The 17,447-nt window shown below is 34.5% G+C and overlaps 1 protein-coding gene across 5 annotated transcripts in view; it reads right to left on the bottom strand.

Moving 5' to 3' along the window:
- The window catches only part of NFAT5 (nuclear factor of activated T cells 5), a 126,762-nt gene that overhangs the window by 20,908 nt on the left and 88,407 nt on the right, over positions 1 to 17,447 (bottom strand). For all 5 annotated transcript variants that reach the window (XM_007449920.1, XM_007449921.1, XM_007449923.1 and 2 more), the window contains 5 exons: positions 13,097 to 13,289; positions 10,625 to 10,815; positions 8,939 to 9,111; positions 3,058 to 3,192; positions 2,880 to 2,932 (listed from right to left, as the gene is read on the bottom strand). In XM_007449920.1, coding sequence (XP_007449982.1) covers positions 2,880 to 2,932; positions 3,058 to 3,192; positions 8,939 to 9,111; positions 10,625 to 10,815; positions 13,097 to 13,289 — 745 coding nt within the window. The remainder of the gene's footprint in view (positions 1 to 2,879; positions 2,933 to 3,057; positions 3,193 to 8,938; positions 9,112 to 10,624; positions 10,816 to 13,096; positions 13,290 to 17,447) is intronic.

The following is a 17,447-nucleotide window of genomic DNA, read 5'->3' on the forward strand; positions in this document are numbered from 1 at the left end:
AAAAAATATATATATATATATAGCTTATTTATGGCATTAATAGAACGCTTCCTGAGTCCAGTTAGCCATCTCAAAAAAAATCACACTTCTAATTCAGGTGGAAAAACATATATAAATGTGTGTACATGCACAGGTATTAGGGGGCAAAAATCTGAATGCACATACTCAATTGCCCATGAGGCCATCAAAAAATATACCTGCAGTGATCCAACTTCTAAGAAACAGAATCTTAAAATCTTGCCCACCTACCTTTGTTTAAACACTGCAACTACATCACAAAGCAGTCCTACCTACAGTTAAGGAGATGGTTGAATGGATGGACTTGTGAAGTATCTTCCCGGTCTTAAAATTACATATTTGGCAAACTCAATAACTGAAATTATTCTTCTGAATAAAAACTTGTTTCTTGGTAATGAGTAACAGAATTAGTATCTAAAAGTCAGATGCATATTTTATTTAAACAAACCTTTTACTCCACTTGCTTTGGAGAGCATATTTAAGCAAATCTAATTTGAAACCTTTTATTTATTTATTTATTTATAAAATTTATTTTATTTTATTTTATTTATTCTATGTTTTGGCTGCGTTGGGTCTTAGTTGCTGTGCATGGGCTTTTCTCTGGTTCTGCAGAGCAGGGGCCACTCTTTGTTGCAGTGTGCGGGCTTCTCATTGTGGTGGCTTCTCTTGTGGAGCACGGGCTCTAGGTGCGTGGGCTTCAGTAGTTGTGGCACACGGGCTCAGCAGTTGTGGCTTGCGGGCTCTAGAGCGCAGGCTCAGCAGTTGTGGTGCACGGGTTTAGCTGCTCTGTGGCATGTGGGGTCTTCCTGGACCAGGGCTCAAACTCGTGTCCCCTCATTGGCAGGCAGATTCTTAACCACTGCACCACCAGGGAAGCCCCCGAAACCTTTTAAAAGCCAAATGAACCTATTTTCATACTAATTCTTCTTACTTCCTCAATCTGAATCCAGAAATTCTACAAGTGATTTGAATTAAAAACTAAGTAAGTTGTAGGTAGTGATAGTAAGCTTTTTAAAAATACTACTCTCAAAAATTAAGAGCAATTAACTACCACTGAGCTAGGAGTACAATACAGAAAACACACAAAGGATTGGGAGACCTGTGGAGCAGGCAGAATGTTCTCTGAGGTAAAAAGAGAAGAATATCTGAAATTTAATTTCTTTACCTTTTAAAAATGTTTATTTATTTATTTATTTTTGCTGTGCCGTGTTTTAGTTGCAGCATGTGGGATCTTTTAGTTGCGGCATTTGAACTCTTAGTTGCAGCATGCATGTAGGATCTATAATACTTCCCTGACCAGGGATTGAACCAGGTCCCCTGCATTGGGAGTGTGGAGTCTTAGCCACTGGACCACCAGGAAGTCCCTGAATTTTAATTTCTTAGAAAAATCTGCTTGGATTCAAAGTAACGACTTTCTTTTTTCCAGCAGATAATCTTTTTCAGAGCTTACAAGCTCTGAAGTGGGAATGGTCTGATCAACAAGTTATACAAGAAATCATAAAATGCCAGAGTTAGAAGGAACCTCAAATAATGTAGTAAAAGAGTTTATCTTACAGATTAGAAAAGTGGGGCAAAAGAGAGACTTGTCTTACACAGGTAACACAGATTGTTAGTGACAAAGCAGGTACCAGAATTTCAGTTAAGACTAGTCTAGCAGAGATTATCTGATGGTAAACGTGACAAAGGAATGGCTATTGAGTCCTATTATCTCTTCTTGACAGCATGTAGGAAAACTTTCTGCATAGCATTTGTCTAGGTATACAGGAAGCTCCACCTTAAATGATACTATGTAGTGAAGAATTCATTTAACTCAAAGTGAGGTCTAGTCTTTTCCCTTGTCTACTGGGAGGTGATCTCTAGGGCCCTAGAATGTCCTGTCTGACAGAAGTATCTTTGTTTGTTTAGGGGCTTTGGCCACTGAAAAGTCTAACAATGTAATTTACGAAGAGAGCTTTGAAACATGTCATATCATTTCCAACCTCTGGGGGAACTGGAGACTAAAGGTTAGCTGCACGGGCAGTATGTGATCCAACCCAAATAAAAACTCTGAATACCAATAGCTTGGATGAGCTTCCTAACAGGCAGTACTCTGTATGTACTGCCTATGTTGTCACACATCAATGTGCTGAGAAGGTAAGGCATCCCTGAGGACAGGAAGCTTCACCTTCAGGACCCTCCCAGACCTTACTTTGTGTGTCTCTCCCTTTGGCTGGCTCTGATTTGTGTTCTTTTGCTTCTCTGTTCTTTATGAAATGTATTCATACATACCAGTCTTCTGCGTATGCCTTATATCTGATTTACTCATAAGTTTGTCTTTCTCTTTTGTTAGTTTCAACTTCTATGAGGTTGGTCTTATCTGCTCTACATACTAATTCTTAAGTCAGTTCTTTATCCTTGTTTTCAAACTCTTTTTCCTTGTTATTTGGAAAACAATATATAGCAAGGTCCTACAAATATAGACTCTTTTAAGTGTAACAAGTAGTGCTTCTGAACGCAAAAAGGTAACTAACAAGTATAAAACACCTGGCACATAGCAGGTACTCAATAAATGTTTCCCTTTGATTTAACTAAATAGTACGTTAAGATAGTCCAAATCCTCAGAGTAAATAAATATTAGGAAAGAAATCTTTCATTCATTAACAATGGTAATTTGCTAATGCTCAACTTTTTCAAATAGAGAACTGTCATTTCTAGCATCAGTGGAATAAATCTATTTCAGTTAAAGAAACCCAAGAAAGAAACTTTAAATGATTTACATCAACCCCATACAAAGAAGAAATTAGTTAATGCAGGAAAATTTTGGAGCAAAACTCAATTTCTCAGAGAGTAAACAATCAAACTATAAAAAGTTTAAATTATACCTGATGAAATAATTCCATGTCGATTTCAGCTTCTGACTTCCAAGAGTTTTCATCTGATTGAAATAAAAACAGTGACTTACTAAAATTGTGAAAAATTTTTTACTGTGTAGCTACAACTATATCTTTATAACAAAGTGAAACATGCAACAATTTCTAAGGCAGTATTGTGCCTACTTACCAGAAACATTTTCTTGGAAAATAACTTTAGTTCCTTTCAGAAAGTTCTTGCCGATTAAAAATACTTCTTCCTCTCCTTTCACTGAACAGCTATGTAAGCTCTTCTTTAAGATTTCTGGCACTCCTGCTGGCTGAGCTGTAGATATATATAAGCATTCCATAAAAAGAACCACCAACACTTACTTCTTATCTAAAATCAACTCTCAATTATCCAGTTCTATAAGTTGTCGTTGCTGACCCCTGAATTTGACTTCTTTTATTCTGCATATTAAATTTTACCATAACAGAAAGCAAAGAAAAACCAGAAAAGTCTGTATTAATTTTTAATAACTATTGTAAGATTTTACAGGGATGGATTAATGTCTGCGATGACATTTTAATTTATTAGATGTCATCTTTGTTTTCTCATTACATGAACAAAAAAAGGTGTAAAATATGAATTTGGTCATGGTTTTGTCTTAATATTTTTTAAAAATTCAATTTAAAAACAAATTTCTCTCACAATCTTAACCTTAAAAATGTCAGCTATGCTATGCCATTACAAGACTTCTGAGGCAATGTGAGCCTATGGGTGGTATTGAGGGCATCTTTAAGGATCTAGACCCAGGACTCAGGCCCTAAACCAAAAGAACACCTGAAAACAGACTGAATGCAATTCAGAGTAATTCTTTCTACCAGGGGATCTCCTCGAACTAGGATACCCTGAGGTTAAAGATAAAATGCACTTGTTTTTCAATTACAAAGACTAACTAACCACTAGTACAATTAACAAAGAGGTTGACTAGTACTGAGCAGGAGCCAGATCTAAGAAATTGTAACTGGCCTACCAACTTCCTCATGTCATGATTTCCTTAAGAAAATCTAATATGTACTGCTTAGTAAAACAGGTTCCAAAGTAAGTGTATCTGGGAATTACTGAGCTAAGCAAAGCTAAATGAACAAAAGGATTTCTCCAAGCATTTCACATTCTGATGTACACTGTAAATATCCAAGAAGTGGGTATAGTACACAGTCCCCCCAACATATCTGACTCCAGAAACATTCTTCCATATTGATGCCTAAGGACTAGTTTTCCACCAGAATACTCCCTGGGATACTGGTTAATGCAAATACATACTTTTTAGGTACTCAAAAACCTGCTTCCTTAAGATTAAGCACTTTGAAATAGAATACACTATTTGTTGTTTTAGTAAACCCTAACAACATATATACTGCAAAGGTAAACTTTAACATGGTTTTATAACTTATCAACTTCTAAATTAATGAGATAGTCTATTAAACTTTAGGAAAAGTTTAAGTTTTTTTCTCATTAAATACTTACATATTTAATAGTTAATTTTATCTTTACAGGAAAGTAATATGGGAAATTATCCTTGTCAAAATACTTACTGCCCCTCTTCCCCTAGGCCTGCCATTCCTTGTGGGAAGGCTCTTGTTCCACTCAACGTCATTCTTGCTCCACTCATGTAAGGACTGGCCATGTGACTTTTTCGTATAATGAAATGTGAACTGAAGTAATGTGCCACTTCCAGGCTTTAAGAGCCCCACGTGGTTCTACCATCTTCCTCCACTACAAAAATGGCAATATCCCAGAAAGGGGCAGCTTCTAAAGCCTGGTTCCCAGAGTGAAGAAAATGGAGCTGCTTCCAAACTACACCCAATATTATCATAAAATGAGGAAGAAGTAAAACTTTGTTGTGTAAGCCACTTAGATTTTTTTGGTTGTTTGTTACTGTAGCACCGTTTAGCTCACTTATTTTAATACAAACAAGTATCTTATCCTAATTCAATATCTGAATGGCAAATAATATTTTCAGCAATGTCTGAGTTTAAAAGAAATTGTGATTGTATAAACATATACACTGTCTGGAACCCACAGGGTTAATGTATGAACAGAATGGAAACAGTTACTGGTCATACACTGGTAATTACATACCCTTTTAAAGAATTAAGTGAATTTATAACTTTTTGGAGTAACACTGGAACTAGATACTTGTTTTTATACAACATTCAAGAAAAATATGATAAACATTATTTTGATTAGAAAACAATAAGAGGTGCAAAATTACATGCACATATTGTATTAACAAAATGAATGGAAAGTCTATAACCTTTCCCCCCCACTTTCAAAATACTATATGGAAATTCCACTTCACTCATGACTATCGAAACTTTTCCTACCTCATTTTTTCCTTTTATGTATTAAAGGCTTAAGATGGCCAAATGAGGCCCCTCTGAAGGTACAATGTGTGTTTATCTTTTATATATTTGTATTTACATTACACAAAGAACTAGTCTGTTCAAGATAATTTAACTTCTAACTTTTGACCTTAAAAGGTCTTTCCTATTAAAAAGTTGAATGGTTACCTAACAGGACATACTCCATACTAAACAGAACTGAAGTCAGGATTATTTACACATTAACTGTTTTATTTTTATCTTTAAGTAATTAGTAAGCTGACTCTTGAAAGTGATCACATTGCTTTAAAAAACTGTAACAAAAAAAGCAAGCACCTTTCTGGTATTATAAAAAACAATGTGCTTTGAGATGCTGTTCTAATAGCGGCCTCAAAAATAAAGCTGAGGGACTTCCCTGGTGGCACAGTAGTTAAGAATCCACCTGCCAACGCAGGGGACACGGGTTTGAGCCCTGGTCCGGGAAGATCCCAAATGCCGTGGAGCAACTAAGCCCGTTCGTCACATCTACTGAGCCTGTGCTCTAGAGCCTGAGAGCCACAACTACTGAGCCCTCATGCTACACCTACTGAAGCCCGCATGCCTAGAGCAGCCCCTGCTCGCCACAACTAGAGAAAGCCCTCGCGCAGCAACAAAGACCCAACACAGCCAAAAATAAAAGTAAAAAGCTGAAAAAAATTAATGAACATCTGAATACTGAATACTGAAAAATAACAAAGCAAATATTTCAACCTGTCAAAAGAATTAGTAAGGCTTTTTAATGTCTGTGAAGAGAAGTTTACTCAATGATATTACCCCTTTTCTAAAGTTGTGGAAGAGCTAGAAATAAGGAAAGTAGGAACTCGATAAATTCAGTAAGATTTAATACAATAAGCATTAGTAAGACAAAATCTAAAATACATTATATTTAAGAAAGCTATGATTAATTTTGCCATATTAAAAAAATATTATAGAAGGGTGGATACTAAAAAAGTATGAAAATTGATATTCTTAATTTGATCTAGTATATATGTATTGTCTGGAGACATCTAAAGGTATGAAGAATGTAAAAGGGGATGATTCTTCTATCACCTTAACAACAAACAAACAAAAAGACAATGGATCCAATGGCCACTGTTAAACCAACAAGTAGAAGCAGGACTGTTTTTCTAAGGTCATAAGGCACAACATGAATTCTGGCATTAGGCCTTCTTTCCACTGAGTGTCTCTAGATGGGAGATCAAGTATCTGTTTCCTCTCCTCCCTTCCACCTCTAGAACCTTTTGGCCCCTCTTCCTTTTGTACCTCCCTCTCATCTTCCTGTTTCCTTCTACCTGCCATTCCAATTCTAACCCTTCTTACTAACCTATTTCCTTTTCACCTCTCATTCTACCCCAACTGCTCTAACCTGCCAAAAAGGTTATGTTCACGGAAATAAACACAAACCATAAACCCATAAAGGAACATAGAGTGGCTATGGACATGCTCAAAGTATTAGATCACGTAAAAGAAGAACTGTACATGCCCCACTAAAACTGAAACTCCATCCTAATAATATTCAAGTTGAGACATATTGTGATTTATAGTAAATTAGCACCTAAATTAGAAAAGCTTTATAACTCAATAAACCATCTACAGATTTATTCTGTCCCTATCTGAACACAACAGAATGGACATGGAATCTAGAAACTTTAAAAGCAGCATATTTATAACTGAACATTATCCAGAAATAGCCCAAGGAAATACTAGCATCAAAACAAATTTTTCATAATAATGAAAAATAGAGAAATCCAAATGAGCTCTTATTTTTAAAAATTTTTTTGGCTGCATTGCGCCTTTGTTGCCGTGTACAGGCTTTCTCTAGTTGCGGTGAGCAGGGGCTACTCTTTGTTGCGGTGTGCGGGCTTCTCATTGCACTGGCTTCTCTTGTTGCGCAGCATGGGCTCTAGGCGCATGGGCTCAGTAGTTGTGGCAGGTGGGCTCAGTAGTTGTGGCACGTGGGCTCAGTAGTTGTGGTTCACGGGTTCTAGAGCACAGGCTCAGCAGTTGTGGCATCAGCAGTTGTGGCACACAGGCTTAGGTGCTCCGTGGCATGTGGGATCTTCCCAGACCAGGGATTGGATTCTTAACCACTGTGCTACCAGGGAAGCCCCAAATGAGCTCTCTTGAGATCAGAAAGATATTTACTACTTTCTTTTTAAAATGAGGGTGGGGCTTCCCTGGTGGTGCAGTGGTTGAGAGTCCACCTGCCGATGCAGGGGACATGGGTTCGTGCCCCAGTCCGGGAAGATCCCACATGCCACAGAGCGGCTGGGCCTGTGAGCCATGGCTGCTGAGCCTGCGTGTCTGGAGCCTGTGCTCCTCAACGGGAGAGGCCACAGCAGTGAGAGGCCCGTGTACCGCAAAAAAAAAAATAAAAAAATAAATAAATTTTAAACATGAGGGTGTTTGCCAAGTTAACGTAGGGGTATAGTCACTTCTGAGATGAATTAGAAAGGAAGGGAAAAATAAGATTTACCAAGGGTGAATAATTTGACAAAACTAAGCTACAATTAAATAACAAAGCCTTTGTAAGTATCCTGGGGGTACCAAGGTCATAATACCCATAACGACCCAATAGGAAATTCAAGTGAATGGAACGCAGTCTCTTCTGCTCTTTTGAATTCAGAAGCAAGGCCAAAGAAAATAATAGTTAATGAAAATCTTCTTAAGGGATGTACAAAGGAAAAAGTTTTCCTATTTATTACTTGTAATAATACTCATTACAGGGAAACCGGACTATATCTTGAAGCACATACAACATGACTGAATTTAAATACACACACACATACTTCCCCGGTGGTGCAGTGGTTGAGAATCCCCCTGCCAATGCAGGGGACACGGATTTGATCCCTGGTCCAGAAAGATCCCACATGCCGCGGAGCAACTAAGCCTGTGCGCCACAACTACTGAGCCTGTGCTCTAGACCCTGTGAGCCACAACTACTGAGCCCACATGCCACAACTACTGAGCCTGCACTCTAGAGCCCACGAGCCACAACTACTGAGGCCACGTGCCACAACTACTGAAGCCCGTGCACCTAGAGCCCGTGCTCCATAACAAGAGAAGCCACCACAATGAGAAGCCTGCACACCGCAACGAAGAGTGGCCCCCACGATGCGCAACCAGAGAAGAGCCCATGCAAAGCAATGAAGACCCAACACAGCCAAAAAAAAAAATTACACACACACGTCATTTACTTTCTATGCCAAGGTTAGCAAAGTAAGAATTTCATTTCCCACTATAATACTTTAATTTGTAATCAGAACTCCAACTGCTATATATTTACAAAGTTCTGCTTACCTTATTGTTTCTTACATTCTAATACAAACACTTAGAATCACAGCGATTTATCACACTATGAAGATGCTGTGAAAATCCTGTGCCTTTGCAATTTACTTCAGGCAAACTGTTCAAATTACTTTTTAAATCAGTATAGGATGATAAGAGGAAACTACAAAATGCTACATTCCTTTTGAATTTTATTAGAAATTACCCACCTTTAATTTAGCCTAGAAAATTTAACTATAGCTTTGAAAATGTTTCAAATTTTTCATGATCACAAGCTGGAGTATGAAAAACAACTTATATTTAGAGATATCAAAAGATTAATAGAAAATAAAAAAAAACACTCCATATATTTAATATCTCCATATTTTCTTACTTACTACACAAAATCGGAGAAGAGGGTGTTTGCAGTGTCAAAGTGGAGCCATCTTTCCTTGTGATATTAACTCGAAAAACCAATCTGGCACGAGTGCTTTTTTTCTTGGAACCAGCAATTCCTATTCTGGCTTCAACATCAGCATTCCTCAATTTCAATATCCCTACGCAGTCCACCCTAATACAGAAAAAATATATTAACTGATACTTTCTGTTGTATAAACAGTACAATATTCTTAATCAAACAAGTTTCCTTTTTAAAAATAATTTGCTTCCTTGTTAATTTTTGAGTACGTAATATAATTATACGGTTCCAAATTCCAAAAACAGAGAAGGGTAAGTTCTGAATATTCATAACTTCTCATCTTGTCAACTTTTCATTTATAATAATAATGGAAAAAATAGCACAGAAGTAAAATCACTATTTCAAAATCTGAACATAAGTAATGGTTTACAAGAGTTACTTTTGCTTTAAAAAACTAAATTTATCCTCTTTCTTTTTGCACCTAATTCAGATATTAAAAGAGAAATGGATTTTACTTGAAAAAAATTAGTAACTGTCTCCCCGCAAAATGTAACACTGCACAGCCATTAAAACATATGCTATAAATAATATTTAATGTTATGGGAAAATGCTCATGATAAGTGAAGAGCAGGTTACAAAGCAGTGAGTAGAGTATCATCGTAATTTTATCAGAAAAAAGGATGGAAAAATAAATGTCAAAACAGTAATTAGTTCTATTAAGTTGGAAGTTGGCGTTTCAGGAGTATGTTTTTAGCTTTATATTACTACTAAATTTTATTGAGATTTTTATTAATCTGTATTTTCAACTTATAAGGAATAAGTACTATTTTTATAATCAGTAACTCCCTATCTTCCACGATATACATTTATTTTTACAATTTCAAAAGTTAAAAAATAAATAAACCTTCACTAAATATGTTTCAAAATTTCCCTTTTCAAACTATCCTCTCACTAACTTATTCAAAATGGTTTAAAAAAGAAACAAAAAAACCCTGAAAACCAAGTAGAGAAAAGTCTTTAGCTATCCAATACGGATAATTACAGAACAGGTCTATCCTATATCAATATTTGCTGCTGTTATGGTTACTGTTAGGATTAAAGGTCCTTAATAAAAGGATTAAGGAAAAAAAATTAATTTAAATCATTTCTAATATATTTCAGGAAATGAAAATGCATAAGATGAAAAATAGGCAGTCCCAGGACATAATTTTTTAACATAGGAAAATAGAAACAGAAGGTAAATTTAGACCAGCAATATGCTTTTTCATACCAAGATGGGTCAAGGCACCATGAATGATCTCTGTCAGTTTCTACTGTAAACACTAACAAAAGAGAATTTAGGAAAGCAAATCAAATTGTTTGTAATTTTATTTTTTAATGTTAATATTATTAATTCCAACATATAAGTCTGTATTATTTTCCAAAAAGCCAGCATTCCACCTGGCTTTTATATCCTTGTCTTTCACTATGGGAATTCTCTAGCAAAGGGCAAAAGAGTTCGTTTTCACCCATTACCATTCTGCAATAAACTATTCTGTTCATTTGTTATGTTTAAAACATTTCAGTACAATACTCAACATCTTTTATACATTAGAAACTAAAAAATTTTCCTGCCTACTGCAAAAGTGTAATGAATTAACAAAAAATTTTTTTACTAAGTACTCACGCCAGTGTCATATTGTTGGTCGGATCAAGGCCGACTTCTATAACAGTAGTGCCTTCAATGTCCACTTCTTTGCAGGGAGTTGTATTTCGCCCAGTTACCCTGCAGGCCTGATAAAATCCATGTGGTTTCACTCGACCAGAGTCATTGCCCACAAACACCTGCAACACTACTGGCTCATTATGGCCTTCCAGCTGGAGTGAGATAACGTGGAGCATAAACACTAATCAGCATTTCAAATAATCTAATTGTAAAATCAAACATTTAAGACCAAGTCCTATATTATTATATTTATAACTGGATTACAATAAAGAAATAACAAATGTTCCAGAAGAACAGAGGTAAAATATTTTCATAAAGGAAAATTGGCTGAATTTTTGCAGAATACTCTTAGTTCTGCAATAATCACATTTTAATTAAAATTTTAGATGTTTAATGATAAACTATCATTTGTAATTAATTTGTACAACCAGGTGAGAATGAATACACAATCCTTTAAGGTATTTATAAATTTACGGACTGCCAAAGTATGTGGGTTACTCAGGATTTACCACCACCACTAATGGAAAATTCACTAAACTGTGCTAGTGGCATCATTATCATCATCATCAAACGAGAGTACATCTACTAAATTTTTACTCTGTTAAAGCTGTTTGAGTAGGAAAGTGTTTGAAGTGCAGCTACATAAATACTAGGGGTATGGAGCTCATTTTCATAGACTAGATACATATATACAACATCACAAAATCCTGGGCCAAAACTGCTGGTTCAAACCAGGACCTATGGGTCATTACAGATCTCTAGCAAGCCTTCATAAATTAAATTATAATTTGTATGCTGAAGAATAAATAAATATTTAAAAGCACACTTGGGAACAAATGTTTCCAATGCTGGTTCTTGATAAGGTTTGTAAACATTGAAGCTGCTAACACAGAATGCAGAAAATCACAAAATAACTTGTACAATCCACATCAAAGTGCTTATAAAAAAACTCATATATCTTCTCTATCCAAGAATAACTGTATCTCTGTATCTATGGGTATCATCATAATGAGTCAAATAAGCAGCAAATAAGCAGTCTACCCAAATTGTTAGCAGTACCTTAGAATAGTGTCTGGCACATAGAAGGGTACAGTATTTGCTGAATGAGTGAATAAATAAACTTTTAAGATCAGCCAATTCACTCCTTATCACAGGCAATTAATCTAACTACTTCTGTAGAAAAGTATTTAGACAAAGCATAACTTAAAGCCAGAGCAATTAGGTTAAAAATATTTACCAAACTATCAAAATGTCTGGTTAGACAAATATTTATACAAAGCATAACTTAAATTTCTCACTTGCCTGTTACTTGTCCTAAGATTGGGGGACTGAAAAAGGATTGGTGTGGTGAGCAGTAGAGGGGTAGGAATAATACTGTACATGTGACTATTAACAAACCGTATAATGGTCATGAGTAAGCTTCTTGATCGCAAGTTTCTACCATTATTTCTTTCAAGTATAAAACAAAAGGCAGTTCAATTAAATATTGTTCAACTAACACATTTACAGAAACTGTATTTACAAGAATCTACCATGTGACTATCCAAAATTCCTCCCTGTTTAGTATTTTGGAAGGGGTAGGAACACTTGTTAAATAAACATCCCCTACTCCACTTGTTTTGGTTTGTCTTCAAAGAGAAATCGTCTTTTCAATAAGGTATCCCAGGTGCTAAAATTTAAGTGTCCCCTCTTTCTTCTGTTAGTCTAAGTTCTGAAAAGATAAAGACTCAATTGATATCCTGTTTTTAATTAATTAATTAATTAAATTTTTTTTGGGGGGGGGTACGCAGGCCTCTCACTGTTGTGGCCTCTCCCGTTGCGGAGCACAGGCTCCGGACACGCAGGCTCAGCGGCCATGGCTCACGGGCCCAGCCGCTCTGCGGCCTGTGGGATCTTCCCGGACCAGGGCACAAACCCATGTCCGCTGCATCGGTAGGCGGACTCTCAACCACTGCGCCACCAGGGAAGCCCAATATCCTGTTTTTTAAACTGAAGACTTAAGTTACTTATCAACCAATTCTTTTCTGAGTTGAGTAGTCCTGATTGCTTTAGCTATCTCAAAAACCTTACTTTCCAAGTCCAAGATAATTTCTACAATATTTCTTTGGACTCACTTTAAAATTTCTTCTTAAATATAAGGTTTGAGAAGAATCTAAAACAGTTGCTATCAATGTCAAATATAAAGGGAAGATAATTCATGATTGCCATATATTTTACTTATTAGAACACACTTTCATCTCTCCTTTCATTCAAACTAAAATTCAAAGGACATCAGAGTAATAATATTTGGCCTATAATTCAGTCAGACTTTTACTTTAATTTCTAATATATACAGCTATTATTTTTAGTTTAGGCAGCTCTTTTTTGGTTAAAAACAAAATAATAAGTAAAAGTAGATAAAATTCTTCATATATTGCTAACTAAAATAAGTACCTTTACTGTAGGAAAGCCTTGCTGTGTTCTGTCCTTTACTGAGCCACGACTACCCTCAGTTAGGTACCGAGCTCTGTGCTGGGTCTCAGGTTGTACAACTATCTTCAGCTCCTTTCCCTCACTTTTAACAGGATACTGTCCGCACAACATAGGGCTCTTCTTTACTCCAGTTCCTTTTTGGTTTTCCAATGTTCTGAGAAGTCAAAGCACAAAGTGGAAAAAGTATCAAAAAGAGTTTTCTACAAAAGTCATCTAAGATAAAGGAAGAAAGAAAATAGGCAATAACATTAAAAACAACTGATTATCTTACTGACAAAAAAAAAGACAGCCTAAGGGACACTACATTCCATAAGTAAAGTATCTTTAAAAATTTTGTAATTAAAGAGAATGTATATATGTATATAACTAAGTCACTCTGCTGTATAGCAGAAATTGGAACGACATTGTAAATCAACTATACTTCAATTAAAAAAAATTGAAAATAAAATTTGGTGGTAAAGTTGGACAGGGATGACAAAGAATGCGTATGTGTGGCAGGAGGAAGGAAGACTGAATGCAATAAATGAAGAATAACAGGAAAGACAATAGCTAATGTCACTATAACCTTTCACATTGCACTTCATTCAAAATAAAGTTTAAAAATTACATATACGTGTGAGTGTTACATAAAGCTACAAGATTACTATCATTTTCTAATAGGACTTACAAAGCAAAAGAAAAGTGGGGGTAGCACAAAGACACAAACAAACAAAAAAACACAAAAGGCCTTAAAGAAACTGAAGGAACATGTACATATTCTTTTGGATATTTTCCTTAGTACATCAAACTGAGAAAATTATACTAAAAAAAAAAATCAGTGATTCAATTTTTATTTGGAAATTAGCTTTACTCTAAACAATCTTTCCCAGAAGTTAAATTTTTCAGAGTATTTTAATTTGTGATTAATTAAATAATTAAAGCCCTCAGCATATACAAATTTATAATCTGGGCTTTACAGATACGCAATCTAACTTATTTTTTTAAACTGGGTTTCTAATGTTTATTTGTATATTATGCACTTGCTATGCAGAATGTATGGTCAAAGAAAAATATTTCAAATGGTGGTTAGGACTTCAGGTCAACACATTTAATCTGAAGTACTGTAAATATGTGATAAAAATAAATAGAAAACAATACTATTAGTTTAAAAATTATCTATGTATATTTAAAAATAGAGTCAGGGCCTATAATGCTTTCTGTATCACTTTCCCAGTCCTAAGTTTACACTCACATTGAAAATAAAGGAGCCAAGAGATGACTGTGGACAAAATCCTGTCCAAAAGCAAACAGGTCCTAGGAGAAATATTATAACTTCAAACACAGAGGAGCAATGATGGCTAAGCAGCCTTAAATCTAGCTCTAATGTTTACCTCTTCACTTCTAACCAAGTTGTTGACTCAGTCATCAATAATAAAGAGGGAAAAGGCTATGTTCTCAATGGAATTTTGGATTGGGGTGAATCCATGGCTAGGATGCAGAAAGGTATGCAGTAAGACTGACTGGGTGAGAGGAAGGGTTCTGAAGGGAAGTACTTTGCTCAATCATCTTCATATTCCCTAAACCTTGCACAATTCCTGAAACAAAAGATGCTGAAAAAGTATTTGTTGATGAAGGCAAACTTGTTGATGAAGTTTGACATAATTAAGTCAAAGATTACCTGTGTAAGTAATTTAAAAGGACCTGGAAGAATAAATTCTATGAACAAAAGTATCAAGTCAAAGTCAGAACAAAGGGCAATAAATCCTATTTTTTCATCATTCTGGGTAGAAATTCAAATATTTGCACTGAATACAATGTGCAGTACTTTGCATACAAAGTTCTATAATGATACTGTTTTATACTCATTAAAAAAAATCAAAGCAAAAATATTCATCTACTTAAGCTATGTAAAAACATTCTCTAAATATGCACTGAAAGGGACTAAAAGAAAAAACAGCAAAATCTAATAGTTGTATTGATTTATTAGATTATAGGTTATTTATTTTCTTCTATTTTTCTGCATTTTTCAAATGTTTGTAATTAATATCTATTAATTTTATAATAGGAAAGGGAACACTTTAGTCTGAAATATAAGGAAAATTTAGCATATCATTAATTTGGCAAGATGTGGCTTTTGTATTCATTTATGCTGGCCAAGCTAATATTTATTAGGATAAATAGATGATATTGAGTTTTACTATTTCAATAAAACAAAATATTTCACTTGGGATGAAAACTTTAAGTTAATAAAGTATACACATTATGGCTTAAAGAAGAATAGCACATGTAATCAAACAATTTCTGAAATGATACTTTTAAAAGCCCTTAAAACTAACTTTACTCTCTAGGCTTAAATGTAAAAATGGAATACATACATATTTAGATCCCTAGCTGTGTAAAACAATAAAAACATCAACTAATTCTTAGAAAAGCAGTCATTCAAATTACTAATTTTTAATGCATTATGGCTTAAGGAAAAAACAAGAAAATAGCAGCTAATTGTATGGGATTTTACTTCTAACTGATTATCTAAAAAGAAAATCCACAGTCTTGGAATATTCTATTCAGAACTTAAAATGACACTAATTCCTTTGTGCTGCACATCCTTCTGGTTGCCTGTCACAAAAATAATTTTCACTATAAAATGCCTAAAACAGGTTTCACATGCAGGTGACATCATATCTTAATTTCTAGGAATATCTAAAGAGACATTGGCTACTGATTCTCAGGACATTTAGGTGAAGAATTTAAGAAAAATATGGCTAGGAATGTTTAAATACTGAGTAGTTTTTAAAAAATGATTTTGTTTTCTTAATAAACTCTTTCATATAACATTTTATTCATACAAAAATGCTATTTCCATCTTGAAGATCAATAAAAAGTGCTGTACTCAACATGTTTGAGGGTACATTTTCTATAATTTAGCATTATATAAATAAAAATTTTATGGTAAAATTTCTTTCATGTTTCTAACATCTTTCTTATTGAAGAACATAGAACTTTAGTTTGAGATCCCCTTAACAACTGTTTTCAAAGGCCTATTTTTCTATATTTATATATGGTTTTATCCTTTCCTTAATATAGTTCTTATAAATTCAAAGTTTAAACTTCTTCTATCATTTTCATATGCTAGTGTCAAATATTTTTCCATTACCTAAGAAGCTGGACATTTCTTCTGCTGCTTGATGAGTTTCTGTTCCATGAATTATTTCATGAGAGATTTTGTCTTGACAAATGTTATTATACTTTCCCTGGGTAACCTCAAATCATTTCTAAGATATATCTATCATACAAAAGCAGAAGCAGAAAAGATGTAGGTCAAGATATCTCTTTAACAGCAACTGCAAATCATGTGTGTTGACTAACTGTAAGTCAAAATTTTATTTGTTCTTCATTCTGAACTTTAACATTTATTTCAGTATAAAAATGAAAATCTCTCTTACGGAACTTAAAAAAAAAAAAAAACTTTCTCCACAGAAGCCCGAATAAACACATACCTGTATTTAATGACAGACACATATGAGCCTTTTAAATCTGTGCTACTGCGTTTCAGAGCATTTTCTATAGGTAACAGTTCTACAGATATGTCCTAGAATTGTTAACTCTGCTAATGGCAACACTTTAGGAAAGGGTATATGTTGTTTTCTTTTAGATAATTTCCTAATCTGGACTTTCTAAAAATGAAAAATATTTAAATGTGCATTTTTATTTACTATTATCACCCCAAAGGAGTTTTAAATGAGAGTAGAAAAGAAAGTAGTATAATCATTACTTAAATGGTAGGTATTACTTTAAAAATATACTGAGAAAATGTTTAAGGACAAATTTAATACACATTAAGAATATTCTCTATAACTCTCAACCAGATTTTTAACTTAAAATATACCAATGATGTAATCAAATAGTGAAACAATCAAAAGCATCTCCATCATATTCTGTGACAGCCTGAAATTGTAGGAGATCCTGGGTCAACTAAAGGACCATACATACCCTGCCACCCAAAAAAGTAATCTCTCAAGATCCAGTGAGTTAAATTCTATCAAACTATGTTGCATATACTGTAGGAAAATCTAATCAAAAGTCTAGAAATTAAATGTTACAATAAAAGTATTAAAGGAATCAGAAAGTTAAAAATAAGCCATAGTATTCTCTACTTCAGAAGTGAATATTCTATAATATAGCTATTGAAATATATTTAGTGAGTGTTGTGAACTGGCAGAGATGAATGAAAACTCAAACAGGCACCATGATCCTGGTTCTACCACCCTTTAGATATATAACCCAGAATCACAGAAAAAAAAAAAAAAGTGATACATTTATTTTTTAAAAAATC

The sequence above is a fragment of the Lipotes vexillifer genome, unplaced genomic scaffold, assembly GCF_000442215.2.
Source record: "Lipotes vexillifer unplaced genomic scaffold, Lipotes_vexillifer_v1.1 scaffold1235, whole genome shotgun sequence".
Classification (NCBI taxonomy): domain Eukaryota; kingdom Metazoa; phylum Chordata; class Mammalia; order Artiodactyla; family Lipotidae; genus Lipotes; species Lipotes vexillifer.